The sequence below is a fragment of the Esox lucius genome, chromosome 10 (genome assembly GCF_011004845.1).
Source record: "Esox lucius isolate fEsoLuc1 chromosome 10, fEsoLuc1.pri, whole genome shotgun sequence".
In the NCBI taxonomy this organism is placed as follows: domain Eukaryota; kingdom Metazoa; phylum Chordata; class Actinopteri; order Esociformes; family Esocidae; genus Esox; species Esox lucius.
Genome location: NC_047578.1, coordinates 12,996,275 through 13,021,514, shown reverse-complemented (window position 1 = coordinate 13,021,514; position 25,240 = coordinate 12,996,275). Strand labels below are relative to the sequence as shown.

General features: G+C 43.1%; 1 protein-coding gene across 1 annotated transcript; it reads left to right on the top strand.

Moving 5' to 3' along the window:
• The first annotated feature begins 2,388 nt into the window (after positions 1-2,388).
• Positions 2,389-17,322, top strand: tmem170b (transmembrane protein 170B). The gene is made up of 3 exons (XM_010873531.4): positions 2,389-2,988; positions 8,143-8,313; positions 11,877-17,322. The coding sequence occupies exons 1-3, from the start codon at positions 2,817-2,819 to the stop codon at positions 12,005-12,007; spliced, it is 474 nt and encodes a 157-aa protein (XP_010871833.2). The 5' UTR covers positions 2,389-2,816; the 3' UTR covers positions 12,008-17,322.
• Positions 17,323-25,240: the final 7,918 nt, after the last annotated feature.

The following is a 25,240-nucleotide window of genomic DNA, read 5'->3' as shown; positions in this document are numbered from 1 at the left end:
AATAGTTAATGTGACTGGACCTTTTGGTTTTACCCAGATAGACCATGACCTGGTCAAAAGAAGTAAACAACTATGTGCCTTTGGTGATACACCAACAGTTTCATACAGTTGAGATATTGAAGGAATGTAGATCAGTTTAGAAGAATCACAGAGCACTTTCATCTCAAAAACTTGAACTAAATTGTCAAAAGCTATCAAGGTTAGTACTTAACTATAACCCCCGGAAATGGCTGTCCCTTAATATTCTAAATGCCCCATCCACACAAGTCACCCATCTATTCTACTCCATGTTTCACTCAACCTTACCTGGGACACTCCTATGCAGTTGACAGGTGAGAGGGAACGTCCACTTCTACTTCCTGTCACGTCTCTACTTGAATTCCTCACTACATGTTATGAGTCAGGTACACCACAATTCCAATGCCTGCTTATTTCAATAAATGCTATCACAGCCAAACAACAGGGGCACCTGTCGCTGTGTATCGGTGCTTTGTATGATCTTCCATTATGTAGCGGGATGGCAGGCTATGGATGATCTGTTACCGAGCCTAGTTCAAATACATTAATTGGTGGGGGATGATGATATGTTTACAGTAGAAGATGAAAGAGAGGCAGCTTCAAAGCAAAACCTTCCAACCACAGCAGAGAACTCAGGGTTGAAAAAGACAAAGGTGTCCGCAGCATGGCTTTGATACAGCCAAGCTTAAACTTTCTGCTACACAGCTTTTTCTATGGGGAAATATGGTGTAGATAGTGCCTCAGAGAGTGATATTATAATGTTTAAAAGCCTAAAAGATAAATGCTTTTTATTGTACCCTTTACTGTATCTTATTATGACATGTTTGGATTTCCTCCAGGAATTAAGTGGCTTACCGCTGAGCTAGAAAAGTGTTTGTATAAAAATGTTTGCACCTGTTCTTTTTGTTTTGTTATTTTGAATAAAACATTAATGGATGAGCACAAGTATACTAGAAAAGGAATATGGTCTCAAAAAGGTGAATAAATTAAAGAAAAATAAGTATTATGATTGGAATCTTTTTTTCCTCACATTGTCCTCTGGTGCTGGTTGTTTTGTGGTTTTCCTGGAGCGTGAACCCTCACATCTCCCAGATATAAAAGCAAGGGACGACACACCACTCACAGAGTATTGTGTTTGTTTTTCTTTTTTTCTTTTTTTGGTGTGAGGTTGTGTGATCGAGAGTAAAAATATGCATTAGAAAAAGAAATGAAAAGGAATAAATAGGGGGTGCAGAAATGTTGCAAATAATTCACCATTGACTTGGTTGACATAAATTACTAATCTGTGCAAAATTTATATTATTACTGGATTCTTTTTCCTCACATTGTCCTCTGAAGAGAACTGGAGCCGAAGCTCAGTAAATCTAACGCTAGGCATTAAACACTGCAGTGATCCTCTTCTGATGGACACAACCAGAAATCTCCCAAATCATATCAACGTCTTTCACCTCACTGAGAATTCCTGACAGAATGTGGAAGGTTTACTCTTGACATGTCAAAGGTCAGATATTTCTTCTTTATATTCATACCTTGTGAACTGGGACACATCTGAAAATACTTCTTCCTTAGAGATTTGTTTCAGAACATTTAGTTGCCATACCACTTTGCTCTCTCTATCTTTCTCTCTCTCCCACACACACACACGCATATATCACACTAAATCTCCCTTTTTCTTTTTGTGTCTGTCACACTTTATCTCTCTCTATTTACTCTATCCCTGTCTTTATTCCTCTCTGTCAGTCACTCTCCCTCTGTCTTTCAATTCATTCTTTCTTTGTCTCTCTTTATTCACTCTCTCCATTTCGTTCACTCATCTCTGTCACTCCCTGTCTCTAATAACTATCAGACTATGAAATGTAAACACAGGCCATACTTAACATTTGAATGAATCTTCCAAAACAAACTTTGACTTTACATGTTAACGATCTGCTAAGTTCTTAATCATCAAACGAAATGTCAAAGTTGGAATCCAACAAATAAAAAGTATCTTATATGCCTTCTCATTCACTTTCATTGTCTGGAATGTTTGCTGATAGGCCTAATGCCTTCCAGAACGACGACCATAATATTTACCGACGGTCTGATCACAGTAAGCCTAATATAGAATATGATTCGTTGCATATCTTATATTGTATTTATATTACAACATCAGATTATGATTACTCCATTGTTGTCAGGCGTTTTAAGATTGACGCCGAGATAGCGAATCAGCACTATGGACAGTACCTGCATCGACGAGACGTCACGGACAACGCCCTGCGATACCGAAACGCTTCTTTTTGTTGTACATTGCAACAAAACAGTATTTAGATTGCAAAGCAAACGCTTTGCACATGTCATATTAAACTGTTCCCCGACATATTTTCACAATTTCAGCTCTCAAAACAACCGCATGTGCCAAGTGAATACCACGTTTTCGGCGTAGGCTTATACGCTCCTGTACTAAGACCTACTCATCTTTTCTTTACTGCCATTCATATGCAGCTACAAAATCTAACGCGTCGTAGGCTGCTGTAGACTCCCCTTTAACCGGTCACTGCCCCTTTAAGGGTTACGCAGAGAAACCGGCCGATGTAGGACGACTCCTCCGTGTGTCGCTGCGCTCTCTCGCGCTGCCATCCTCATCATGGCCTCCAAACAGCCGCGGCTCCGACCGAGAATGAGCACGAGCAAACGAGCGGTTCGCCCTTTCCTTCCCCGCGAGGAGACGAACAACGTCAAGCCGAAACAGAGGCACCGGTAGAGGGGTGCGCGCCGGGGGATCAAGCCTCCGAGCTCATGCCACCCCGGTCTCCTCGATGTCTTCGTCAAAAGCCACTTACAGCCATTTGACAAAGAGTGGTGCGAACCCGGGCGGTGGCAGTGCCGGCGGCAGAAATATGAACACGAACAGGGATTATTCTATCAATCTATCGGTGCAGCAAGTGCTGAGCCTCTGGGTGCAAGGCACGACGCTGCAACATTTCACAGGTAGGCTAGGTTAAGTCAGATTATTACTAGGCTGCAGTGTACAACCCATGTTGTGTACCTGGCAGCGTTTCAACCTCTGTGTTGGCTCGGTACAACCAATTGCCTGTGTTGTAGGCTACACACAGATATGCCGTTATTTACTAGCCTTCTGGGCTGTTTGATGAAAGGGGCGACATGGGCAGCTGTGCGCGTCCATTTTTAAAGGGGAGTATATCCTCGGCACGACATAAGCAATAGCCTGTACCGGGACTCGGGAACTGCCCTAAAAGTGTGTTATCTGTCGATCTCTATACCCAGTCTACCCGTACCTCACTTTGAAGACGCATTAATCCGTCAAGGCGTTGGTTTCATCACTCTGCCGTGCTTGGAGTCATCGAACGAATACCAATCTATTGTACTGGTTAATTAGTCTTAGTGCTGGGTGAATGCACTTAGCACTGTGAAATGAGCGGTTATCGTCTCTGATGCAGACACACACAGCCCCCTTCCTTTGTCTTGCGGTCTGGTAATCATGGGTAATTAGTGTCGTCCTCTCCAACTCCTGAATAGGCTGACTGGGCTGTTTCTATAAAACACCCCAGATGGCATATCCATCCACGCCTTCATACTGTTGTGCATGATCAAGGCCCCAGCCCCTGTATCATGCCTAGCATTCTGCATGGTGCGCGGCACTGGGTAGCTTCCACGTTACTGTGAGTGTTGGGATGAAAACAGTGTTGATATTAAGGAGACAACCAGTCTCCTAGGAGACAACTTGAGTGACAGGATTATAGAAGAGTGTTTAAGAGGTCATTACGATTAGGCCCAGGTTCCATCCATGGATCTGTCTGTCGGTCTGTGTCTTTTGTCATTTATGGGATATAATATGAGCGCACTGTTACTGTACTGTGTATTGGTGATTGTGCTTGTGGTATTTTTTTTAAATGCAGCATAAGGACAATAACCCAAGAATGTCATGGAATTTGTTTTTCCTGCCAAAGAAAGCTGGACTTATATGGGCATCATAGCTGGCGTGGACAAATAACGAGAGAGAGCAGACATCCTGTGCTGAGAAACATTAAAAAAGAAGAGATACAACCTGCAGCCCAAATTGCTTCCTATTCCCTTCACAATACACGTAACTTGATAAGAATCAAACCTTCGAAGGGGATATGATGATTTTTGGACACAGCCATGGATGCTCCATCCTGCTGACTGGACAGAGAAGGGACCTGTACACAAGTGTTGCAAATGGAAAGTTGCAGCGCTGTCAACAAGTAAAGCAGAAGGGAACCAAGTTGTGACGTCCAGATGTGGTCAGCAGTGGCCGCACACCATATCCGCTCCATGGTTGATCAGTGATATGGAAAACGAGGCAGTTAGTTAAGTGAAGAGAAGTGGACAGACAACTAAATGGCCTGTCCTTCTACTCCTGAGGCATAATACTTCAACAAACGACGTAAACTGGCTTGTTCTTCTACCTAGACTTTAGAGGCACCGTGTTGTAAAATGGTGTTTCCTGTCTGCGTATTCTACCAGTGCTTTCATTTCCTTGTCAATTCTCAATAAAAAAAAAAAATGCTTCCGTTCCGCTTCTGTTCAGAATCTACAGTGTGATGAAATAACCCAGCCTAGAAATTGCACTTTGTCTTCGGACAGTTTTATTTTTGGTTTGATGGTAGGGTCCTGTGGCTGAGTTGGCAGAACATGGCTCTTGCAATGCCAAGGTTGCGCGTTTGATTCCCATGGGGGACCACTATGAAAATGTATACTGTAATACTGTCCGGATAAATGCTTAATTTGGCATTTACCAGTAAGCAGTTTTATAATATATACATTTATTTGCCAGTGTCTCATGGTTTTTCCCACTTCTGTCCCATGTTATTAGCATGTTTTTTCCAAATGTTTCACGTGTGTTTATGTTATTAGCACCTTATTACATGTGATGACAAAGTTGACATGTTTTTTGCAGTACTGTTCTTCGGCTTTTCTCTGTCATGGGGCAGTCTTTCATATGTGACCAGGTTGTAGCAGTGACCATGACATTACCTCAGGAGTCATACCCCCCAATACCTTGGAAGATAGGCCTTTCCATTTCCCCCTTAGACCCAGCGTTTGAGGGCACAGTTCCCTGCGGCCCTCTCCCTCCACACGTTTTCCTGGTTCTCCTTTATCTCTGGGTTCTGTGTCCCTGTGAACCGTAATTTTTCATTATTTTATTCCCATTCTCTCCTCCGGTTCAAAACACTGATCTCAGGGTTATGGGTGCCCGTGTTCCACCTCTCTTCTACCTCTGTGCCACGTGGGCTCTTGAACCCTCTGGCCAATCAAGGCAAAGCAGATAATTTAATCCCAAATGGCACCCTATTCCCTATACAGTGCACTACTTTTGATGAGGGACTATAGGGCTGTGGTCAAAAGTAGTGCACAATATGGGAAATATGGTGACATCAGGATGCAAATAATTCCTGGCAGCGGGTCCTTTGTAATCGAGGCTACACCGTCCAAAAGTCTGAGCCCATATCAGTGGAAGGGCCACATAATGCCTTCACCATTCAGGCTTTGTTTGCATGAGTGTTGGAGGCCATCCGGGCCCCACCCTGTGTCAGGAAAGCTGCTGACGGGGGGGACCCCCAGCTGGCGCTAGGGGATTAGTGGCATAAAACACATTTATAACACTGGTCCTGATGGAGGTGGACGGGCAGAGATGTCTGGTTGAGGTTGCATGGCTGAAGATGACACAGCATACAGCGGATGAGCTGGTCCACTCTCAACACCTCACAGGCGCTTGTACGAACACACACACACACACACACTCCTGGCGTTATTGTACACAGTGGTTCAGTGCACAGTGTTTCCCCTGAGGGATTTATGTTCCAGTGGCGTGCCGCGTGACAGACCAGAGGTGTGTGTTCTGGGGACATGTCCCCGTGTGCCCCTGTTTCTCCCCGTGGAGCGTCCCGTTCTGCCAGGCTCAGGGTCGGAGCGGCAGATGCTGGGCTGGCAGCACACCGGGTTGTGTGTGGAATCCTTATGAAGTTGGCTGACGTTGGCGTGCCTCTCTGGCCCCAGCCTGGCCTTGACCACAGCTCCTGTCCATCCGTCTGTCTGTCTCTATTTCTCTCTCCACACTACTGTCTCTGCCTCTGTCTGCCTCTGCCTCTCTACCTATTTCCATTGGTCTCTCTCTCCAGTTGTCTCTCTTTGTTTTTCTTTCTGTCTGTCTTTACAGTATCACCTAAAGGCCCGTCTGGTCCTTTCAATCTATCCATATCAATTCAATTTGAATGGCATAATCCCCTCCCCCCCTCTCCCTCACTCTCTCTCTCTTTACAGTACCTCGTCCCATCCCTGTCTTCCCCTGATATATCACGCCACTGCCAGATGGGAGATGAGCGTAGATAGGAGCTGTATTGTGGCTCGTCACAGCCACCGTGAGCTCAGCTGACAAAGGGCCCTGTGTCACCCCCTCCCCTGCAATGTCCGCCTCTGTGCCTGGCGTGACAGCTGACTGCTGGATCGATACTTTAAGAGGTGGGCGCTCAGTGGACTGTGGAACCAGGTTACGTGGATAGCCTTTACAGACCCTTAGCTCCACACTGGCCTTATTCTGATTGGGGGGATGTTACATCTCCACGATGGCAGTTATGGGTCAGATTTTGTCTTGCAGACGTTCTGGACATTCGGGTCAATGGTGGATGTGTTCCAATTATGTGATAATGTGTATCATGAATATCAACATCAACACTCTCCAATGCTTCTTTTGGCCCCCGGTCATTCTCTCCACACCACCACCCCATTTTCCACCCTGCCAGGCTGTCAGTGGAGCTGATAGTGTTTTGGCCTTCAGGTCAGGGCTCTATGCTGAGTCTGTCTCCTGGAGCACGTGGAGCAGAAAAAGAGGTCCAGGAAACGAAGGATGACGGGAGGGAGAGAATGAGAATTGGTCTCTGTAGGGACCTCAGGGGATGTCTCTGGGACATCATGGGTTAGGGTCTAATCCTCTGCAGATTCGTAATAGTCTCTTCATGTTCTTACATTCTGTCCATGTGTACCTCATCTGGTGAGAGGGTTGCGCTTGCAATGCCAGAGTTGTGGGTTCGATTCCCATGGGGAGCCAGCACGAAAATTGGTGCACTACTTTGTTGCCCTAGATAAGAGGGTGGATGAGAGGCTAAATGACTTCAATGGCCAGGCTGTCTTTGTCTTGTACTGGGAACACCAGATAGGTGATGGAACATAGGTCATTTAATCACGGTGTTGAAATGCCCCATATGTCTGGTAGAGCTCTTTGTGTAATTGGATAATTGTTATGGAATTTCTGTACAGAATGTACCATATGCGTACCATTTTAATCGCTTGTTGCTAATTCTGTGTGTCCAAGGTTTATAATAGTTAGGGTTTTCGTTTGGGTAATGTAGATTAGTATGAGTTGTGTCAACCAAAAATTTGTTGAATCCACTTTGTTTCTATTTCATTTCAGAATGTTATATCATGATGTATTTAAGTGCTTTAAAGCCTTTACTTTAATACCTTAAAATGGCCGACTACAGCCTGTTTCCCAGATTGCATTCCTTAAAGCACACTACCTTTGACTAGAAACATATTTGACCTGGTGAAAAGTAGTGCGCTACATAGGGAACGGGGTGCCATTTGGGGAAACGTAGTTAGACTGTAGCAACCCTTGGAGTCCTTTTTGATGGACCTTGGCACAATAGTTTGCTTTAATGTGTGGTGCTGCTGCTCCCGTCCATACCCAAGTCTTCCATACCCGGTTCATGATGTGTTCAACCCAAACAGGTTTCCTTGGTAGGAAGTTCTCTGTTTGTTTTTTTTAAAGTATGGGGATGCCATGCGCTCTCACACGTTGCTAGGGTTGAAAGATCAGAGGAATATGTTTTCTTTAACTGATCTGTATATTTTCCATTCAGAGTTGTCTTTCAACACTTTTTTTTGTTGAGCTGTGTCTAACCCATCGTCTATAGTGTTGTGATTGACAACTCATTAAGGTTGTCGGTTCAGACTCTTGTTTCCTACCACCCAACCAAGGTTGTTGCTTCATACTTTGATTCCAACCACCTAAATAAGACATGTTTGTTTCCACATTGGTGTAAGTTACAGAACTGTGTCCAGCCATTGACTCTGTACTCCATGCTCTCTCTCTCCCTGTCTCAGAGATGTGGTACTGGGTGTTCCTGTGGTGCCTCTTCTCCTCCCTCTTCGTCCATGGGGCGGTGGGCCTGCTCATGTTGGTTATGCTGCAGCGTCACAGGAGGGGCCGTGTTATCACCCTGGTTCTGGTCAGTGTGGGCTTCCTGGCCTCCCTGGCTGGAGGGGTCATCACCAGTGAGTCATCACCTGTTCGGTGTCTGTCTGTGTGCCTGTCTATCTGTGTCTGTCTGCGTATTGTAGGGCTGCGACAACTAAAATCAATCACGTTGATAATAAAAATAGTGGGCAACAAATTAACTTAACGTTTGCAGTATCAGTGTTAAATCGATGGGTTGCGTGTACTTGAGGAGTGGCTAGCATGCTAAGCATCCCCCAACTTCCAGCTGATGGATCATGCCATGCGTGTCATAGAAACTACAAGCAAAATGCTTCCCTAGTCAAACTCCATTTGTTTAATTATAGGGATGTTGTCTGTGTGCTTTATTATTCATTATTTATTTAAACTAATGAGTATAACAGCTTCGTGAGAACCCGTTGCTATACTATAGTGAATGCATTGAAAACATTTCTGTTTGTTTTATTACTGCTATGTGAAGTTGTCAAGATGAGGAAAAACACACATTTAACATATAAATAATATAACACCTGCATTTGTTTCGGTGTTTGTTTATCCTATTAATCAATAATCAAAATAGTTGTAGGTGCAGCCCTAGTGTCTGTCTAATGATCTGATTGTATAGATATTTTCATGTCTCTATCAGCTCTATAACATGTCCATGATATTCATCCCTGATTTCATCACAGTGGCACGTAGTACTGAATCTATCACTGTGGATCTGTCACAGTGGATCTATTACAATGCTACATAGTACTGGATCTGTCACAGTGGATCAATTACAATGCTACATAGTATTGGATCTATCACAGTGGATCTGTTAGGGTGCCACATACAGTGGATATAAAAAATTTACACAACCCTGTTAAAATGCCAGGTTTTTGTGATGTAAAAGAATGAGACAAAGATAAATCATGTCAGACCTTTTTCCACTTTTAATGTGACCTATAATGTGAACAATTCAATTGAAAAACAAACTGAAATCTTCAAGGGGGGAAAATGAAAAATAAAAACCTTACAATAACCTGGTTGTATTAGTGTGCACACCCTTTTATAACTGGGGATGTGGCTGTGTTCAGAATTAACCAATCACATTCAAACTCATGTTAAATAGAAGTCATTACACACCTGCCATCATTTAAAGTGACTCTGATTAATCACAAAGTTCAGCTGTTCTAGTAGGATTTTCCTGACATTTTCTTAGTTGCATCTCAGAGCAAAATCCATGGTCCGCAGAGAGCTTCCAAAGCATCAGAGGGATCTCATTGTTGAAAGATATCAGTCAGGAGAAGGGTACAAAATAATTTTAAAAGCATTAGATATACCATGGAACACAGGGAAGACAGTCATCATTAATTGGAGAAAATATGGCACAACAGCAACATTAAAGGAAGTGCAGGAATTGTGTGCTACATGTGACAACAATCTCCCGTATTCTTCATATGAATAGGCTATGGGGTAGGGTGGCAGGACGGATGCCTTTTCTTACAAAGAAAAACATCCAAGCCCGGCTGAAGTTTGCAAAAACAATCATCAAGTCCCCCAAAAGCATGTGGGAAAATGTGTTATGGTCTGATGAAACCTAGGTAGAACTAAAAGGTATGTTTGGCGCAAAAACAACACTGCACATCACCCAAAGAACACCATACCCACAGTGAAGCATGGTGGTGGCATCATCATGCTTTGGGGCAGTTATTCTTCAGCTAGAACCAGGGCCTCAGTCAGGGTGGAGGGAATTATGACCAGTTCCAAATACCAGGCAATTTTGGCACAAAACCTTTAGGCGTTCGTTAGAAAGCTGAAGAAGAGGAAGAAGTTCACCTTTCACCACGACAATGACCCAAAGCACACATCCAAATCCACAAAAGCATGGCTTCACAAGAAGAAGATTAACGTTTTGGAATGGACAAGCCAGAGCCCAGACCTGAATCCAATTGAACATCTGTGGGGTGATCTGAAGAGGGCTGTGCACAGGAGATGTCCTCCCAATCTGAGAGATTTGGAGCGCTTTTGCACAGAAGAGTGATGTGCAAGATGTGCGAATGCTAATAGACTCCTACCCAAAAAGAGTGCTGTAATAAAATTAAAAGTTTCTTCAACAAAGTATTAGTTTAAGGGTGTGCACACTTATGCAACCAGGTTATTGTGAGTTTTTGTATTTTTCCCCCTCAAAGATTTCAGTTTGTTTTTCAATTGAATTGTTCATGTTATAGGTCACATTAAAGGTGGAAAAAGTTTTGACATGATTTATCTTTCTCTTCTTCTTTTACATCACAAGAACCTGGCATTTTAACAGGGGTGTGTAGACATTATATCCACTGTATTACTGGATGTATCAGGGGATCTATCACAGATCTATTAGTGTGGCACATAGTTTTGGCTCTATCACAGAGGATCTTTTCCAGTGGTACATAGTACTAGTTCTATCACAGTGGATCTATTTCAGGTGCACATAGTACTGTATCAATTATCTTTGCTACGTAGTACTGGATCTCTACACTGTGTGGGAAATAGTCCGTGGCTCTGGTCAGTAGGAGTGAGCTATGTAGGGAATCGTGGACCATGTGACGATAAGCGTAGACTAGGAGCTCACGGCTGAATGACAGAACAGGAGGACATGGCTGAATGAATCACACTCAATCATACAGAGCCAAGCCAGGCCATAAATAGCTAGACCACTTTATTATTGATGTGGAAGCTCACTGAGAGAGAGTGCAGTCTATTGGCTGCTGTGCGTTGCCCCATGTGTATGGTAAAATGGCTAAAGCTAACGCTGTGTTTTGGCATCGGCGAGCAGCACTCTTCCCAGGGGGCTGGAAGGTGAGGTTACTCAGCGGTCGACTGGTAAAAGACAGACGTCAACAACTTTGAGCCAGATTATGGGAAAATCTCTTGCCTTGTTTTTTCTCTTTTGTGAATAATATTTTTTTACTCAGACAATTGTACTTCAGGGAACTTCCAAACACATGGTTTCCATGGTGATAGTAATAATGTTGCATTGTATGGGAGGTGTGACTAATGTGAAGGAAGACAGAGAGAGATTACAGACTACAGGGGGCGATTTGGCTCGCAGCCAGGAAGTAACGCTGTAGACGAGTAGATACTCAATCACCTTCCCTCTGTACATGTGGAGCCACATATTTATACATCCAGCTTTAAAAGGGTCATATTTTACTGCTTCTAAAACTGTCCAGAAGATTCCACATAGATGACTTTAGATTCAAGCCGAAAGCTTTGAGGATGACAACTAGAAGAAAGAGAAGTCGTTTGTTCATAATTGTCTCTGTGGGCCTTCATTGGTACGTTAACGCGTTCAACAATCTGGGGCTGTTTGATAAGGTTCGGCTGTCCGGTCTATGTCAGGAAGCCCATTGTGTGTATTCATATTTGCCTTCATGTCCTACGAGATGAGGGGAATAAAAGGGGTTCTTTTAAAACCTCTTTCCAAATTCTAAATTAGTTTGTTTAATTTGTAAACAAACAAATATAAATACACTTAGATGAACACACCTCATTGCTGGGGGATTCCATGTCATTTTTATCATGGGTTCTCAATGCATTTCACAACAATAATGTGTGTGTGACTGTCTGTGTGTATCTGTGTGTGTGTGTGTGTCTCCAGGTGCGGCGGTGGCGGGGGTCTACAGAGTGGCGGGGAAGGACATGGCCCCCCTGCAGGCCCTGGTGTTCGGAGTGGGTCAGACCACACTCTCCGTCATCATCTCCTTCTCACGCATACTAGCCACTCTCTGAACAGATGACCCCTTCACACAAATGGACTACCGACACACGACAGACATGAGAGGAACGGGAAAAAGGACGGTCCTACAGCGTGAGAGCGACATTCCCATCCGGCCAGTTACAGATGCAGTAATGAACAGAACCGCTAGGTGAACTGCTGCCACGGTTGAGTAGTATTTGAAGGAGAAAGATATACAGTAATTAGGGTGAAGATGATGATGATGGAACATGTTCCAGAAACGTTGAGATGCAGAAGAGTGCTCACCTGTGTCCTTTGCCTGCCACAGCTGGCCCTTTCCCAGAATTCCCTCTGCTATGACAAGTGATTTCTCCATGCAGGCGTCTCTCCTCTGTGTCCAACTGTACTCCATGAGGCTCCCCACCAGGTGGCACTGTGCTCAGCCTCCATCAAGTCAGTGAGGCCACATCTTGGAATGAGACCCATTTATTTTTCGGTCTGTTCTGCCAGTGGCTGCAGGGACCTGTGCTGTAGAGGGAGATGGTTTTGTCCCAACAGACTCTAGAAAGTTTTCTGTTGCACTTGGGAAAAGTATGGAAAACAAAAATGTACTTAATTGTAAAGTTCATAGTTCATGGTTCTTTAAGAGCCGTGGTACACCGAGGACCATTGCCAGAAGATAAGATGGACCTCTGAAGACCCTGTCTTCATATTGAGGTACCAGAAAGGTGGTTGACTGAACTAGCTTTCAGTATTAATGAACAAACCAACCACTGACCGTGGAAATCCCAATAACCATTCCTTCTTGTAATCTTTCAACTACATCAGCATTGTTTTTGGTTTAATGCACACTCCATGTGTTGTTTTCTTCAAGCGGAAGAGAGAAAATTATGAATGATTTTTACCAAATATTTTTTCATGTTCATGGAATGTTGTAGAAGGTTGTTTTGTTTCATTTGGTTTTTAGAAACTTACCACACCTGCAACAGACTTTCTTATTGCTGGTTCTGCAGCATTTCTGGTTCTGCAGGCTATAGAACAATGTGAACAGGGAACAAAGGCTCCAAAACCCCCAAAATATACCTGTATGTATATATGTATGTTTTGGGGTGTTTGGAGCCTTTGTTCCCTGTTCACATTGTATATACAATGTACAATGTACTATATGCTTATTTCCCCCAATGCTCTCCATACTGTGGTACGAGCAGTGAGAAACTCTGTTGGGGGCGCAGATAGTTTCTAGAAACCAAAAAAGTTACAACTCTAAGAACGTGTCTGGACCCCTGTTACATGCCACTTACATAAAAAAGACAGAATGAGTTAAACAATTGTGAACCAGTCTTCTAAGCTTTGCACTTTCTAAATGTTGGTGATCCTCCCTTACTGAAGAGGTGTCCGGATAGGGAAGGTAGATAACCATTATCCCTGTTAGATATTTTTCCCATGCAAGTTAGACCAGTCCAGGTTGTCCAACATGCTGATGCAATAGCGACTCTGGCCCACAACCCTGACTGGGTCAGAGATGAGATATCTTTTGCTACTTGGTTTTTACAGGGTGTTATAGAGGTAAACTTATGTATTGACCAAAGTAATAGGGAAGAATTTGACTGGGAGTAGATTCATTTCTGCTTGAGAAAGAGCTTGAGTAGGTATCTGTAGTTATGGTTTAAATGTATTAGTAAAGGGGTATTTCAGGGTTTTGGCAATGATAATTTTTATAAACTTTTACAGTCAGATGAAATTGTGAATATTATTATACATCTGCTGCAGTTTGAAAGGAGTTGCTAACTAGCACTAGCACGATTGCTAATTATCATTGCTAGCAGATGGGCTACTCTAGACTTTCAGTAATTGGGTTTACGCTAGTTAGCATTGGCCTGTGAAACTACCTCTACCTTCCTTTCAACAGGACAGAGAGAAAAAATATATATATCTGATTCTGTAGAACAAGATTGTTGCCAAAATCTTGATGTATCCCTTCAAGGTTGAGAGGTTGGAATCCTGCCGCTACTTGGCTGTTGTGGCAACAATGTTGTCTGGACCCTATAAATCTTTCTTTATAGCGCAATGCCCGGGGAAGGTCAGATACTCAGGTTGCTTCCTAAATGGCGCCACATTCTTTATATAGGGCACTACATCGATACAGGCTCAATTGGGGCTCTGGTCAGAGGTAGTCCACTATATAGTGTATGGGATGCTATTTGGGAGGTGTCCTCTGAGTCAGACGGATACTGTTTTTGCTGAGATGGCCATTTTATATGGCTCTTTGCCTGCCTGTTAGGACTTGCCAATCCACTGTGTATGTTTTATGTGGTTTGTTTAACTAAGTTTGACTTTGCATATTGCACTTACAACTATCTGCCTTTTTTTCGCAGTGTTGTTTTATGATGGTTCTGGTCCCTGGTGGGTGACCCGTAGACCCATAATGGATGTAAATCTAGCGGATAACTCATTCACCCCCCAGTGATGCCTGTGGGCAGCTACCCAAATGGCACCCTATTCCCTACATAGAGCACTAATAACTATAGCCCTGTAAGCACCAGTCCAATGTAGTGCACTACAGTGGGGTTCCAATAGGGTTCTATTCAGGATGCGGACAGGTTGTAAAAGGGCTGCTATACTTTTCCTAGTAATGTTTTGAGTAAGAGAGAAAGGGTGCAGCTTCTCTTTGAAAGACAATTTGTTTGATGATTAAAATGTGAAATGTGCTTAGTGGGGCCCCACGGCCTTAACATACCAGACACACTGAGTTATCATCTCCATGGCACCCTATTCACTACAAAAGTGAACTACTTTTCCCCATGGGTACTTTATGAAATAGGGTGCCATTTGAAAATCATTAATTCCCTCCTGGTATTTAAGGTTTGCAGCTGCCGGTGGTTTTTGGCTTGCATTTTAATTAACTTTTAAAAGCTGTCAATATCCCATCGCTTACTCACTTTCATTGGTCAGTAAATTACCATGGGCCAATCAAACAAGGTCCTTGGCTGCACCCTGGTAGACTGTGGGTGAATACCGCACCGGGCTGGATGGAAACAAAGGGTTTATTTTAATGCCAAAGGACTTTGTTCTCTCACTGGTTAGCTTTATTTATTATGGATTTCTTACTTTTTTGGTTGTTATTAATGCTGAGAAAATATGGGTTTTAATTTCAGAACTGTTATTTTTGCACAATGGTCTAAGCTGTACTAAAATCATTTTTAAATCCCAAGCCTCCCCCAAAATGTTCACATTTGCTTCATTTTTGGAAAATAATACTGTCCTTATTGTGTGAGCTAATGGAGCGATCTGACAGTGTTTTCTAGGTAAAGAAATTGCTGTTTGTTCTTTTCTTCCATATATTATTTATGTAATTGGCCCCATTAACCTTCAGTACCCAGTCAGACCACCAGAGGACACTAGTGTGCTGAGTATTCAATAAGCAACTGTACAGCAGCTAGTGTGGTAGGGTGACAGTGGATTTTGTATGGAAAATGTTTTTATATGGTTACTTCATATTGCAGTTGCATTTATCTTTATAAAGAAATGGATTGGAAACTCCTCTGTTTGATTAAAAGATAAATATTGAGATTAATTTAATAATTGTACCCTTTAAAACAATCTATATTCAGCAAATATAATTTACGGTCAAGTTCTCCCGATGTACTGTATCATTAAATACATTAGAATCTATTGGCTCTAGTTCAGGGACCTAAATGTGTGTAACCCCTGATGCCTCTACACTGCTGTCATAGCAACATAATTTAGATCAGGGATTCCCAACCAGGGGGGGTGTATGCCTGAGCTTCCTAGGGAGCCCTAGACCTTACGTAATTTGAGGTAAATAAATAACATTTACTTCAAATATGTTGACATTTTTATGCTGATATTACAATGCAAAGAATTCGGCAAAATTCCCCTTTAATGCAAACACAGTACATTTGACCAACACATCTGAAAGTTTCTGTTGGTTAACCGTTGCTAGCAACCCAGCTGACAATTCTGTTGAAGCACCCCCTGCTCCCCAACACCCCAACAAAAAACAATACAACACAACACATGGAATGAACATGGGGAGTGTAAAATAGGGGGCCTTGGTGGAAAAAGGTTGGGAACCCCCAGATCTTTCTGTTTGAGAGTATGTATATGGTGCATATGACTTGAGTGTTGTTGATGTTGTACTTGGTGTATTTCTGTGTGGTTGTTCATGTGAGTGTAATAACATGTATTCAGTTGTTTTCTTTTAATGGGGCCCGCAGTACAATAATCATTGCGGCGTCTGAAGTGATTGATTTCTGAAGTGATTGAGTCCTGAGCAAAAAAGATTGGGGCACTGCGTGTCCAGGCATGACGTCTTATGGCGGGTCACCGCGCAACGTCATGCGTAATAACGGTGGTTAAGAAGCCTTTTTGTCCATCTTATCTGCCAGGGTTTCACATCTACACTTATGTCAGTGAAGGTCCAAGCAGGACAAGGCTGGGATTTGATTGGCCAGATGTACAGGAACACCATGAATTATGCATCACTGTTAGGGGCCTGGTGTATTGGTTGGTCGTGTCACATGACCCAGAGTTTAACCTTCCCTTTTAAGCCTTTTCTGGATGTGAGAAGTACACCCCGAGGTGACTGTCTGGTGGCGGTGGACCATCTGACAAGTAGAAAAGGGTGATGTTTACTTCAAAAGAAGCTTTAAGTAAAGGTTACAAACACGCTCATGTTACATGATCAAGCAAAGAGCCCTGATTATTGTAGATAGTTTATGAAGTGTGAATTAGAGACGGGCATCATCACACACATGCCTAGTAAATTCCCCATGGACAGAACATTTTAATATCCATAACATGTGCTCGTCCATACGTTCTACTGCCCCATTTTTCAGAACTTGAATTAGTGGAAATGAGTTGGAAGATGAGGATGAGTAAGAATTGGGATATTTGCTTTTGGTTCTGTCCCTGTGTAATTATGGCCCAGATGTGGCTGGGTAATCCTGTGTACACTGCAATAACTAGAGGAGCGTTCTTCAACGGGTGATCCCCACAGTTTTAAATACCACCAACTCCCGTATGACTGTACGCCAGCCTGCTCTCTAATCTGTTTTGTCATGAGCTTACATCCAATCCTACCCCTGATCCCGTGTTGTACAAACGACCACTTACACTCCACGGACGAGTCTGTGCCCTGTTAACAACTGCACGCGAAATACCACTGGGACGCTGTGTATGTGGTCACTACATAGACAGTGGTGTGTGGAACACATGGCACGTGTAGATAATGTATATGTTCTTTTATAATTTTGTACCAGCAAACTGCTGATGTTTATAACTTATGTACAGATGCTCTCCTGTACAGAATCTGCAGTCTCTTGAAATAAAATGTTTTACAGTGAAATGTTTTGGCTGCTATTGTGACATTTCTACGTATTATTTGTCTGACTGCCTGCTTTGTTACTGGGGCCAAATGGCGCCCTATTCCCTAAACGACCCCTCTTTTTTCACCCTCCAGTTCCTCAGTATCACTCATTTTCTGCCAGCCTCCTTCTCCCAATATGTCAGTATGTGTTCCTCGACCAACCTTTCTTCTTCGTCAGTGTCACGCTTTTTCGCCCAACCTCTCCTATCCTCTTCCTCGCTATTACTCTCTGTCCTACCGTCTTTTAACCCTCCGCCCGTGCCAGTCTGTCGGCCTGTGGCCACACCGAGGCCGTGTCAGGCTGGCACTCCCGACACACAGACCCGTCATGGACCCATCATAAATCCCCACTGGGTTTCCGCATAACTCTGCCGTTACGGGTCCAGGACCAGACCTCATCGCCCATTCACCGGCTGGTCTCCCGGCGGTGCCCCTGAGAAGCCCAGGGCAGGATGTGCCTGATGTGGGTACTGATCTGAGCATATATCTGTGCTGTCACTGGCACCGCTTCAAGGGCAGCCCGGGGCAGCCGGCTGGGAACGAACGTGACGCACCACTGGATACTACTGAAACCAAGCCGGGGAGGAGGAATCCCCAGAAAGAGCTGCTGGGCCACAAACTCCACTGGCGCTACTGCTCCGACCAGACCACTGGCACCGCTCTGACCTAGCTCTGGGTGGGACGGGAGACTACCGTAGGTCGTGGCCAACTTAACTCTGTGTCTGTTTTACGGTGTAGTTGAGCGGCAACCAGCGTGGCGCGGCCTGGCCCTCTCCGATGTCAGACAGAAGGGTGTTTTAATCGAAACGTGTTGATTTCAGCATCCAAAGAATAGCCTGCATTTGCTCAGAACATTGTTCTCTGTAATTGTGGGCAGCTCACGTCTGGCCACGCCGGACGTCGCTCGGTTCCATTGTGAAAACATGGAGTTGAGTTAACTTGGCAATGAGGGATATAGCCTGGAGCCTTTCAACGGGCTGAGCTGCCTGCCCAGTGTGTAGCTAGGTTAATTACAGACAATACAGTTCAGTTAAATAATAGGTACTCTAAATACAGTATGAGAGCAGTTTTTTAACCAGGCTGTTGAGGGACGTGGTGCGGCACCTTGGGTTTGAGGAAGTTTGTTGTTTGGGCTGATATGGTTCAGCCCTTCACTAAGGACCCTTGGTACGTGATGGATCACACAGCCAGTGGAGCGGAACAATCACAAAATTCCCAGCATACTATTTGTCTCCAACTCAGGACAATAGATGGTTTAGAACCACAGACCTTTTCTGTTAATATTTTGGGCGACACGTCTTGTTGCAGGATTCAAAGCACCGTGACTCAAATCCAGGAGCTTAAGGCCTGACTTCGTTTTGTCCAGTCACAGTGGGCCCTAGTATGCCGTGCTGTACAGTAAGGACTCCCAGTTCAGTAGTCGTCTGATGTCATTTGACTGGGCACAGGCTGCACTCACACTCGATGGAATTTAATCAGCAGCTTGTAGGAGCAAAAGGGCCAAAGGTCTGAAGTCCTTATCATCAGGTTTTGTGTGTATTTTTTTAATTTTACTCCCCCGACAGTGGGACTACAGCGTTACGGTTAAGACCTTTGGTTTCAGTAATTTCCATACATGGGATTATTTCATAACCAGTAGGAGAATGGCTGACAGGAGTTGATAAGAGCTGACTGGCTGCTCTGTGGCCTCAGTCATTTACCCTGTCCCAAAGGACACCCATAGGCAGTGCATTATGTAAGGAATACGATGCCATTCCTAAAATAAAGTGTCATGTTTATTGGCACATTTTATTTGACACAGGACATAAGGTATACATATGAGATCTGTGTACAATTGGGTAACTTCTAGGTTTAGGCATTACTGATCAGGTTAAAGGTTTCAGGTAGCTTGAATTTAGGCTTAAAAGCTATTGAGTTTAAGCCTAAGGTAATGGAATGAGGTACATGTATTTCTGGGTCAGGGTTCAGTCTCACGCAAGGATAGAAAGACATGTTTGTGTGTGTGTGTGTGTGTGTGTGTGCTGTCAAGTCTACATATCATTTTTCCAAACAGGAACTCTGTTTTGTTTCTTTCCTGTTTTTCAATATTTCATAGATTGTCCTGGAATTGGAAATGTCATACCAGGTTCTATCTTCCTGAGTCCCTAATGACACCCTATCTCTCGTGTAGTGCACTTTTTGGACATGACCCCCTGGTCAGACCTAACACACTATACAGGGAACAGGGTGCCAGTTAGGACATATCCTACTTATCCTTTGTGGCCTTTGGTACATTATCTGCCTGAAAATTTCAGGAATGTATTTACCCTTTAACCTGGAACTGCTCGGGTCACAGTAGGAAGTCACCTTTCTGGGATCTACTAATAACACGCTTTTCTCTAAACCAGAGGTTTATTGTTCCTAGTATTATCTATTCTAGCCATGCGTGCCATTACACTTTTCACTGAGATGCTGGGATACAAGTAAATAAGCCCCCAATGAACCACCATGGGAAATACATAGTGTTTATGTATACCACTATATATAAAACTGTCACTGAATGCTAAAATGTGGAATTAGCTAGGAAAAGTAGTTATATTCCACACAAGAATTACACATAATTTAAAGGAAGATGAAACAGTCCATATTATACCTTCTTTTTTAGCAGGTGTCCATGAAACTATATCAATGTCCAATTACAAATTGGGCACAAAAAAAGCTGGAGAAAACCTATACAAATTTGGATATCCATGTTTTTAGCACAGAGTGAAAAATGTCATCCATCATGTGCATAAACCTGTGTGTACCACATGTTGATTGCAGTGTCCCAATGAAATGTTTAGTTTCTGTATGCTATAAAAAGCCAGATGTATTTAGCTGAAAAATCATTAGGTTGGAATCCAACCCATGGTGTATACGAGCACCAGAGACAGCAGAGTAGACTGCTGGACCTTCCTACGCCACATACACTGCAAACACATTTATGTCTTATCAAATATATTTACAACAGTAACTCATTTCATAACAGATCTACTTTTCCTCTTCAGTTCCATCGTAATGTGTTTACTGGGCCGGTTCTAGGAATAAGCAAATTAAGCGGTCCCTAGTGGCCCTGACCACTAAAAAGCCCCACAACCGCTGGAGGAAGGGGCCCCAAATCAAATTTTGGATAGGGCCCCCAAAATGCTAGAGCCGGCGCTGTGTATTATATTTCAGCATCTAAACTTGGGTCTCTCAAAGGTATAGCCTACCTCATTATCTGATAGATTAGCTTTAAATTAGACACACAGTAATTTAACCCCTTTCACAACAGTGACTAAAATAGTCATATCACTGCACTAGTCCAAACAGTCGGTTCAGTATGGACTAATTACTGGATTTGTTGTGGCTCCATAGATTAGTCTCTTTAAGCCCTCTGCCTCACCACTTGTTCCTATTGTGTTATTATTTCCTCTTCAGGAAATACTCAACATTTGAGAGCAGACAGGAGAATACATGCTGCTGGCCTTCAGAAAAAAAGATATACATCAACAATGGCTGGATACGGGCCTAATCGTTTGATCTGACATATCATCAAAAATGATTGACCCTGACTGTGAGCTTAGTGTCTCAACTGGGTCGCCGTCTTTATAAGCTACAGATAGTTTGGAAGTTGTCTTTTGTAATAAGTAGCGGCGTCTACAGTCTGGGTCACCCAGTAGGCTGGGTCAGCAGATTTTGTGCGGAAAGTCACTCCATTTATATGGACTGTCTGTTTCCGGGACGTAGCCCGTTCATCATCTTTAAAAGTTGCAGAAAGCAGACAACACTGGGTGTGGTCATGACAACTACGCCTCCAAACTTGCTGCTGATGACACAATGCACTCTGGAACAGATTTACTGTCTTCTCTGCTCTTATCTTATTAATAGTCAGGATGAAAAATTGGCTCCCTATCGGCCCATTGTTTCGGGCTTCTCCTCCAACACTGCTCAGCTCCCTCTCGAAACAATAAGGGATCCTCGTCCTGCAAACTCATCCCCTAGGAAAATGAGTGTGTTGTGTGTATGTGTGGGGGGGGGGAGTGGGGGTTGGTTCTCCCTTTGTTGTCTGTGTTCAGTACCAGAGAGGGAACCATTGTGTGGGCCATTGGCGGTCGCGTGCTGGGACACTGGGGCAGGCGTCGACCAACGCCCCTAACTTCTTGTTCTGGCACAGTCTTCTTACTGTAAGATGGTCTCAGGAGAATTAACCTCACAATGGCCATGGTGCGACTGATTGACTCCAGTCTGTCGTTGGCGGTCACTGTATGTGTCTTGATGTATCAGGAGTCTTGCTCGGGTCAGTGTCGCTGAGTACTTTATGTTCTGACTGTCGTGCAGGTGTGAGCTATCGGAATCAACTCCCTTTTCCAAGTGTATTACTATGTACAGGAATGTGAAAATGTTCAAATGCTGCCACAATAAACAGAATGTAGAGCCAGATGATAAACCAAATACGCAGACATAGTACAGACTTAAAAATGGATGGCTTGGTTTGAAATTGAATGTTTCTTTAACCTATCCCACCATTTCATAATCGAAGTGAATGCAACCATTGCACTACTCAGAGTAACATTTGTGACATCAGTACTTCCAAAATTATACAACAACTCGTACTGGCACCATAAATATATGTTCTGCCCACATGAAAAAAACATAGATTTTCTTCTGATCCAGGACATCTTATTGCAGTTCAAATGCGTGTTCACACAACTTCCACCAGAGTGCAGCAAAGTCATTTTCTACCACTGGCACTAGGCAGGCTATATTTCCTGTAGCGTTGACTAGTGTATGATGCATTCAGCGTTGCCAAATCCGCTTATAATACGCTACTTTGAGCTTTATTTTGGTGATTTTTTGAAGTCGCTTGAAACAATCACGGGTCGAGGGTTGCTACACAGCGTCATCATGAACAATTAAATTATTGTGGAACATGGAACCTGACAATTACGTAGTGAGAGTTAAGAATACATAAGCAAAAATATAGCCAGACAAAAAAAATAAAACAATGCTATGCACACAGTGGGGAGAACAAGTATTTGATACACTGCCAATTTTGCCGGTTTTCCTACTTACAAAGCATGTAGAGGTCTGTAATTTTATCATAGGTACACTTCAACTGTGAGAGACAGAATCTAAAACAAATTCCAGAAAATCACATTGTGTGATTTTTCTATAATTAATTTGCATTTTATTGCATGGCATAAGTATTTGATCACCTACCAACCAGTAAGAATTCCAGCTCTAACAGACCTATTCGTTTTTCTTTAAGAAGCCCTCCTGTTCTCCACTCATTACCTGTATTAACCCCACCTGTTTGAACGTATTACTTGTATAAAAGACACCTGTTCACACACTCAATCAAACAGACTTACCTCGTGGGGCATCAATGATCATGAGGAAGGTGAGGGATCAGCCCAGAACTACATGGCAGGACCTGGTCAATGATCTGAAGAGAGCTGGGACCACAGTCTCAAAGAAAACCATTAGTAACACACTACGCCGTCATGGATTAAAATCCTGCAGCGCACGCAAGGTCACCCTGCTTAAGTCAGCGCATGTCCAGGCCCGTCTGAAGTTTGCCAATGACCATCTGGATGATCCAGAGGAGGAATGGGAGAAGGTCATGTGGTCTGATGAGACAAAAATAGGGCTTTTTGGTCTAAACTCCACTCGCTGTGTTTGGAGGAAGAAGAAAAAGGATGAGTACAACCCCAAGAACACCATCCCAACCGTGAAGCATGGAGGTGGAAACATCATTCTTTGGGGATGCTTTTCTGCAAAGGGACAGGATGACTGCACTGTATTGAGGGGAGGATGGATGAGGCCAAGTATCGTGAGATCTTGGCCAACAACCTCCTTCCCTCAATAAGAGCATTGAAGATGGGTCGTGGCTGGGTCTTCCAGCATGACAACGACCTGAAACACACAGCCAGGGCACTAAGAGTGGCTTTTTGATTTTCTGGATTTTTGTTTTAGATTCTGTCACTCACAGTTGAAGAGTACCTATGATAAAAATTACAGATTTCTACATGCTTTGTAAGTGTGAAAACCTGCAAAATCGGCAGTGTATCAAATACTTGTTCTCCCCACAATAACACTGCACACTAGCAGCAGTTTAGTATACTGTAAACTTGCAGAAATCTGGGTATTAGCCTTTTATTGATTATAGATATGGCAAGTAAGACAGTAATATACTTAACAATGTAAACTACCAGCAATTTGGTATAATTATTGAATATTATAGATACATATGAGTGTAATTAGCTAATGAATGGTGACATAGCACACTACGTACTGAGAGTTAAGAAGGAAAATATATGCACAGCAAAAATACAGCATGAAGAGAAAGCAATAATATACACAACACTGTACACTAGCAGCAGTTTAGAAAGAGTACTGTAAACTAACAGCAATATTGGTGGTGGTATTGAAATTATAGACTGGCCAATGGCAAGTATGACAATAATATACATAACAATGTAGATTAACAGCATTTTTTGAAAGAGTAGGATGGGGGTATGAACAGTATGGTAGACATATTCAATATTATAGACACTTAGTACAGCAGTGATGAAGAGTCCTCATTCATGACATTAGATGACATAGCACTAGATACATTTCAACAAACCATGTGGTCCCAGTATGGCAAATAGTACAACAAAGACTGTGTACATCAAGTGGTCCGTGATGACAGTAATGCTCTGTGCAGATACTGCAAAGCAGAATCTATTATTACAACTAAAAACAAGCATAAAATAGCCTACTTGTATATATATCGCCAACTAATAGTAGATACATATGGTACTAAAGTATTTTACGCTCCCCCTTAATGCTCCTGTCCCCTCGTTTTCCATCTTTCCTCTCTTATTCTGACAGCAGGTGATCAGAGATGAGTGGATGGTCCTGCCCTCCATATACACATTGTGGACGTTTGATTATGTTTTGTAAAGGATTCTTCGCTTGTTGATGTTAAAATGCATGTTTGGCATTTCAAACTCTGAGTGGCTTCGGTCTAATATGTTCCAGGCTCATTCATTTACCTTCACACGCTATAACAGTGTTGGGCTTGTTTTGGGCTTGTTTTTTAAGCTGCGGTTGCTCGTTTGACTCATGAGAGTTGGCAACACTGGATGCATTTTTACAAACTACAGGGGACTGATCAAAAACAACCCAGCAGAAATTCTATCAATTGTCAACGAAGGTTCTGTCCATCCACAGGGAATCATGTTGACACCTCAGGTCTCAGTTACAGAATGAGCAGGCAGAAATCTGAAACAGTTGCATGGATGTTGGTCGCGTTATTCCACGTACTCCTTTGTTTGACACTGCTAATGTTTTATTTGTGTGTATCTAACCATTACTCGGGCGAAGTCCATTGAGAACAGCGATGTCATTTGGAGCGGAAATTGGTGTTCAACTCTCAGAGAATTCCCACAGTTAGTGAACCAGACATTTCTGTAAAGGTTAGAACGAGATCGCATCAAAGCTGGTTGTTAAAGCCTGTAGATGTGTGATTAGTTTTCACAAACCAATGAATTCAAACAATTCTTACGTTCGTGTTCACTGTTCCAGAAGTCTTGTCTTGTTTTCTCTCACAACAGAGTAAAGAACTGAGTTCTCTCTTGATCTTGTGCCTGTTTAAATGTATCATTGCCATCATCATTATTGGATGACATGATGAAAAGTTCCAGAAAAAAACCCAGTGTTTCTGAAAAAGAGTGAGTCTCCTCCAGGTTATTGTATTCCAACAGATAAAATTGAATCCTCTGAAATCTCCCTTACTGGCTCTTTCCTGCGCCTCACACCTGGTGCATGGCATTTTTGCATGAGCATTAGGGGTTTGCTAACAAGCTGTGATGCCTCGGCTTATTTAGAGCTGTGGTTGCCCTCGCCACCC

Excerpts from the sequence above, each read along its gene's own strand:
- tmem170b (XM_010873531.4), top strand. The coding sequence starts at position 2,817 with ATGTCTTCGTCAAAAGCCACTTACAGCCATTTGACAAAGAGTGGTGCG. Across the intron at positions 2,989-8,142 it reads GACGCTGCAACATTTCACAG|AGATGTGGTACTGGGTGTTC; the intron begins GTAGGCTAGGTT and ends TCCCTGTCTCAG. Across the intron at positions 8,314-11,876 it reads GGCTGGAGGGGTCATCACCA|GTGCGGCGGTGGCGGGGGTC; the intron begins GTGAGTCATCAC and ends GTGTGTCTCCAG.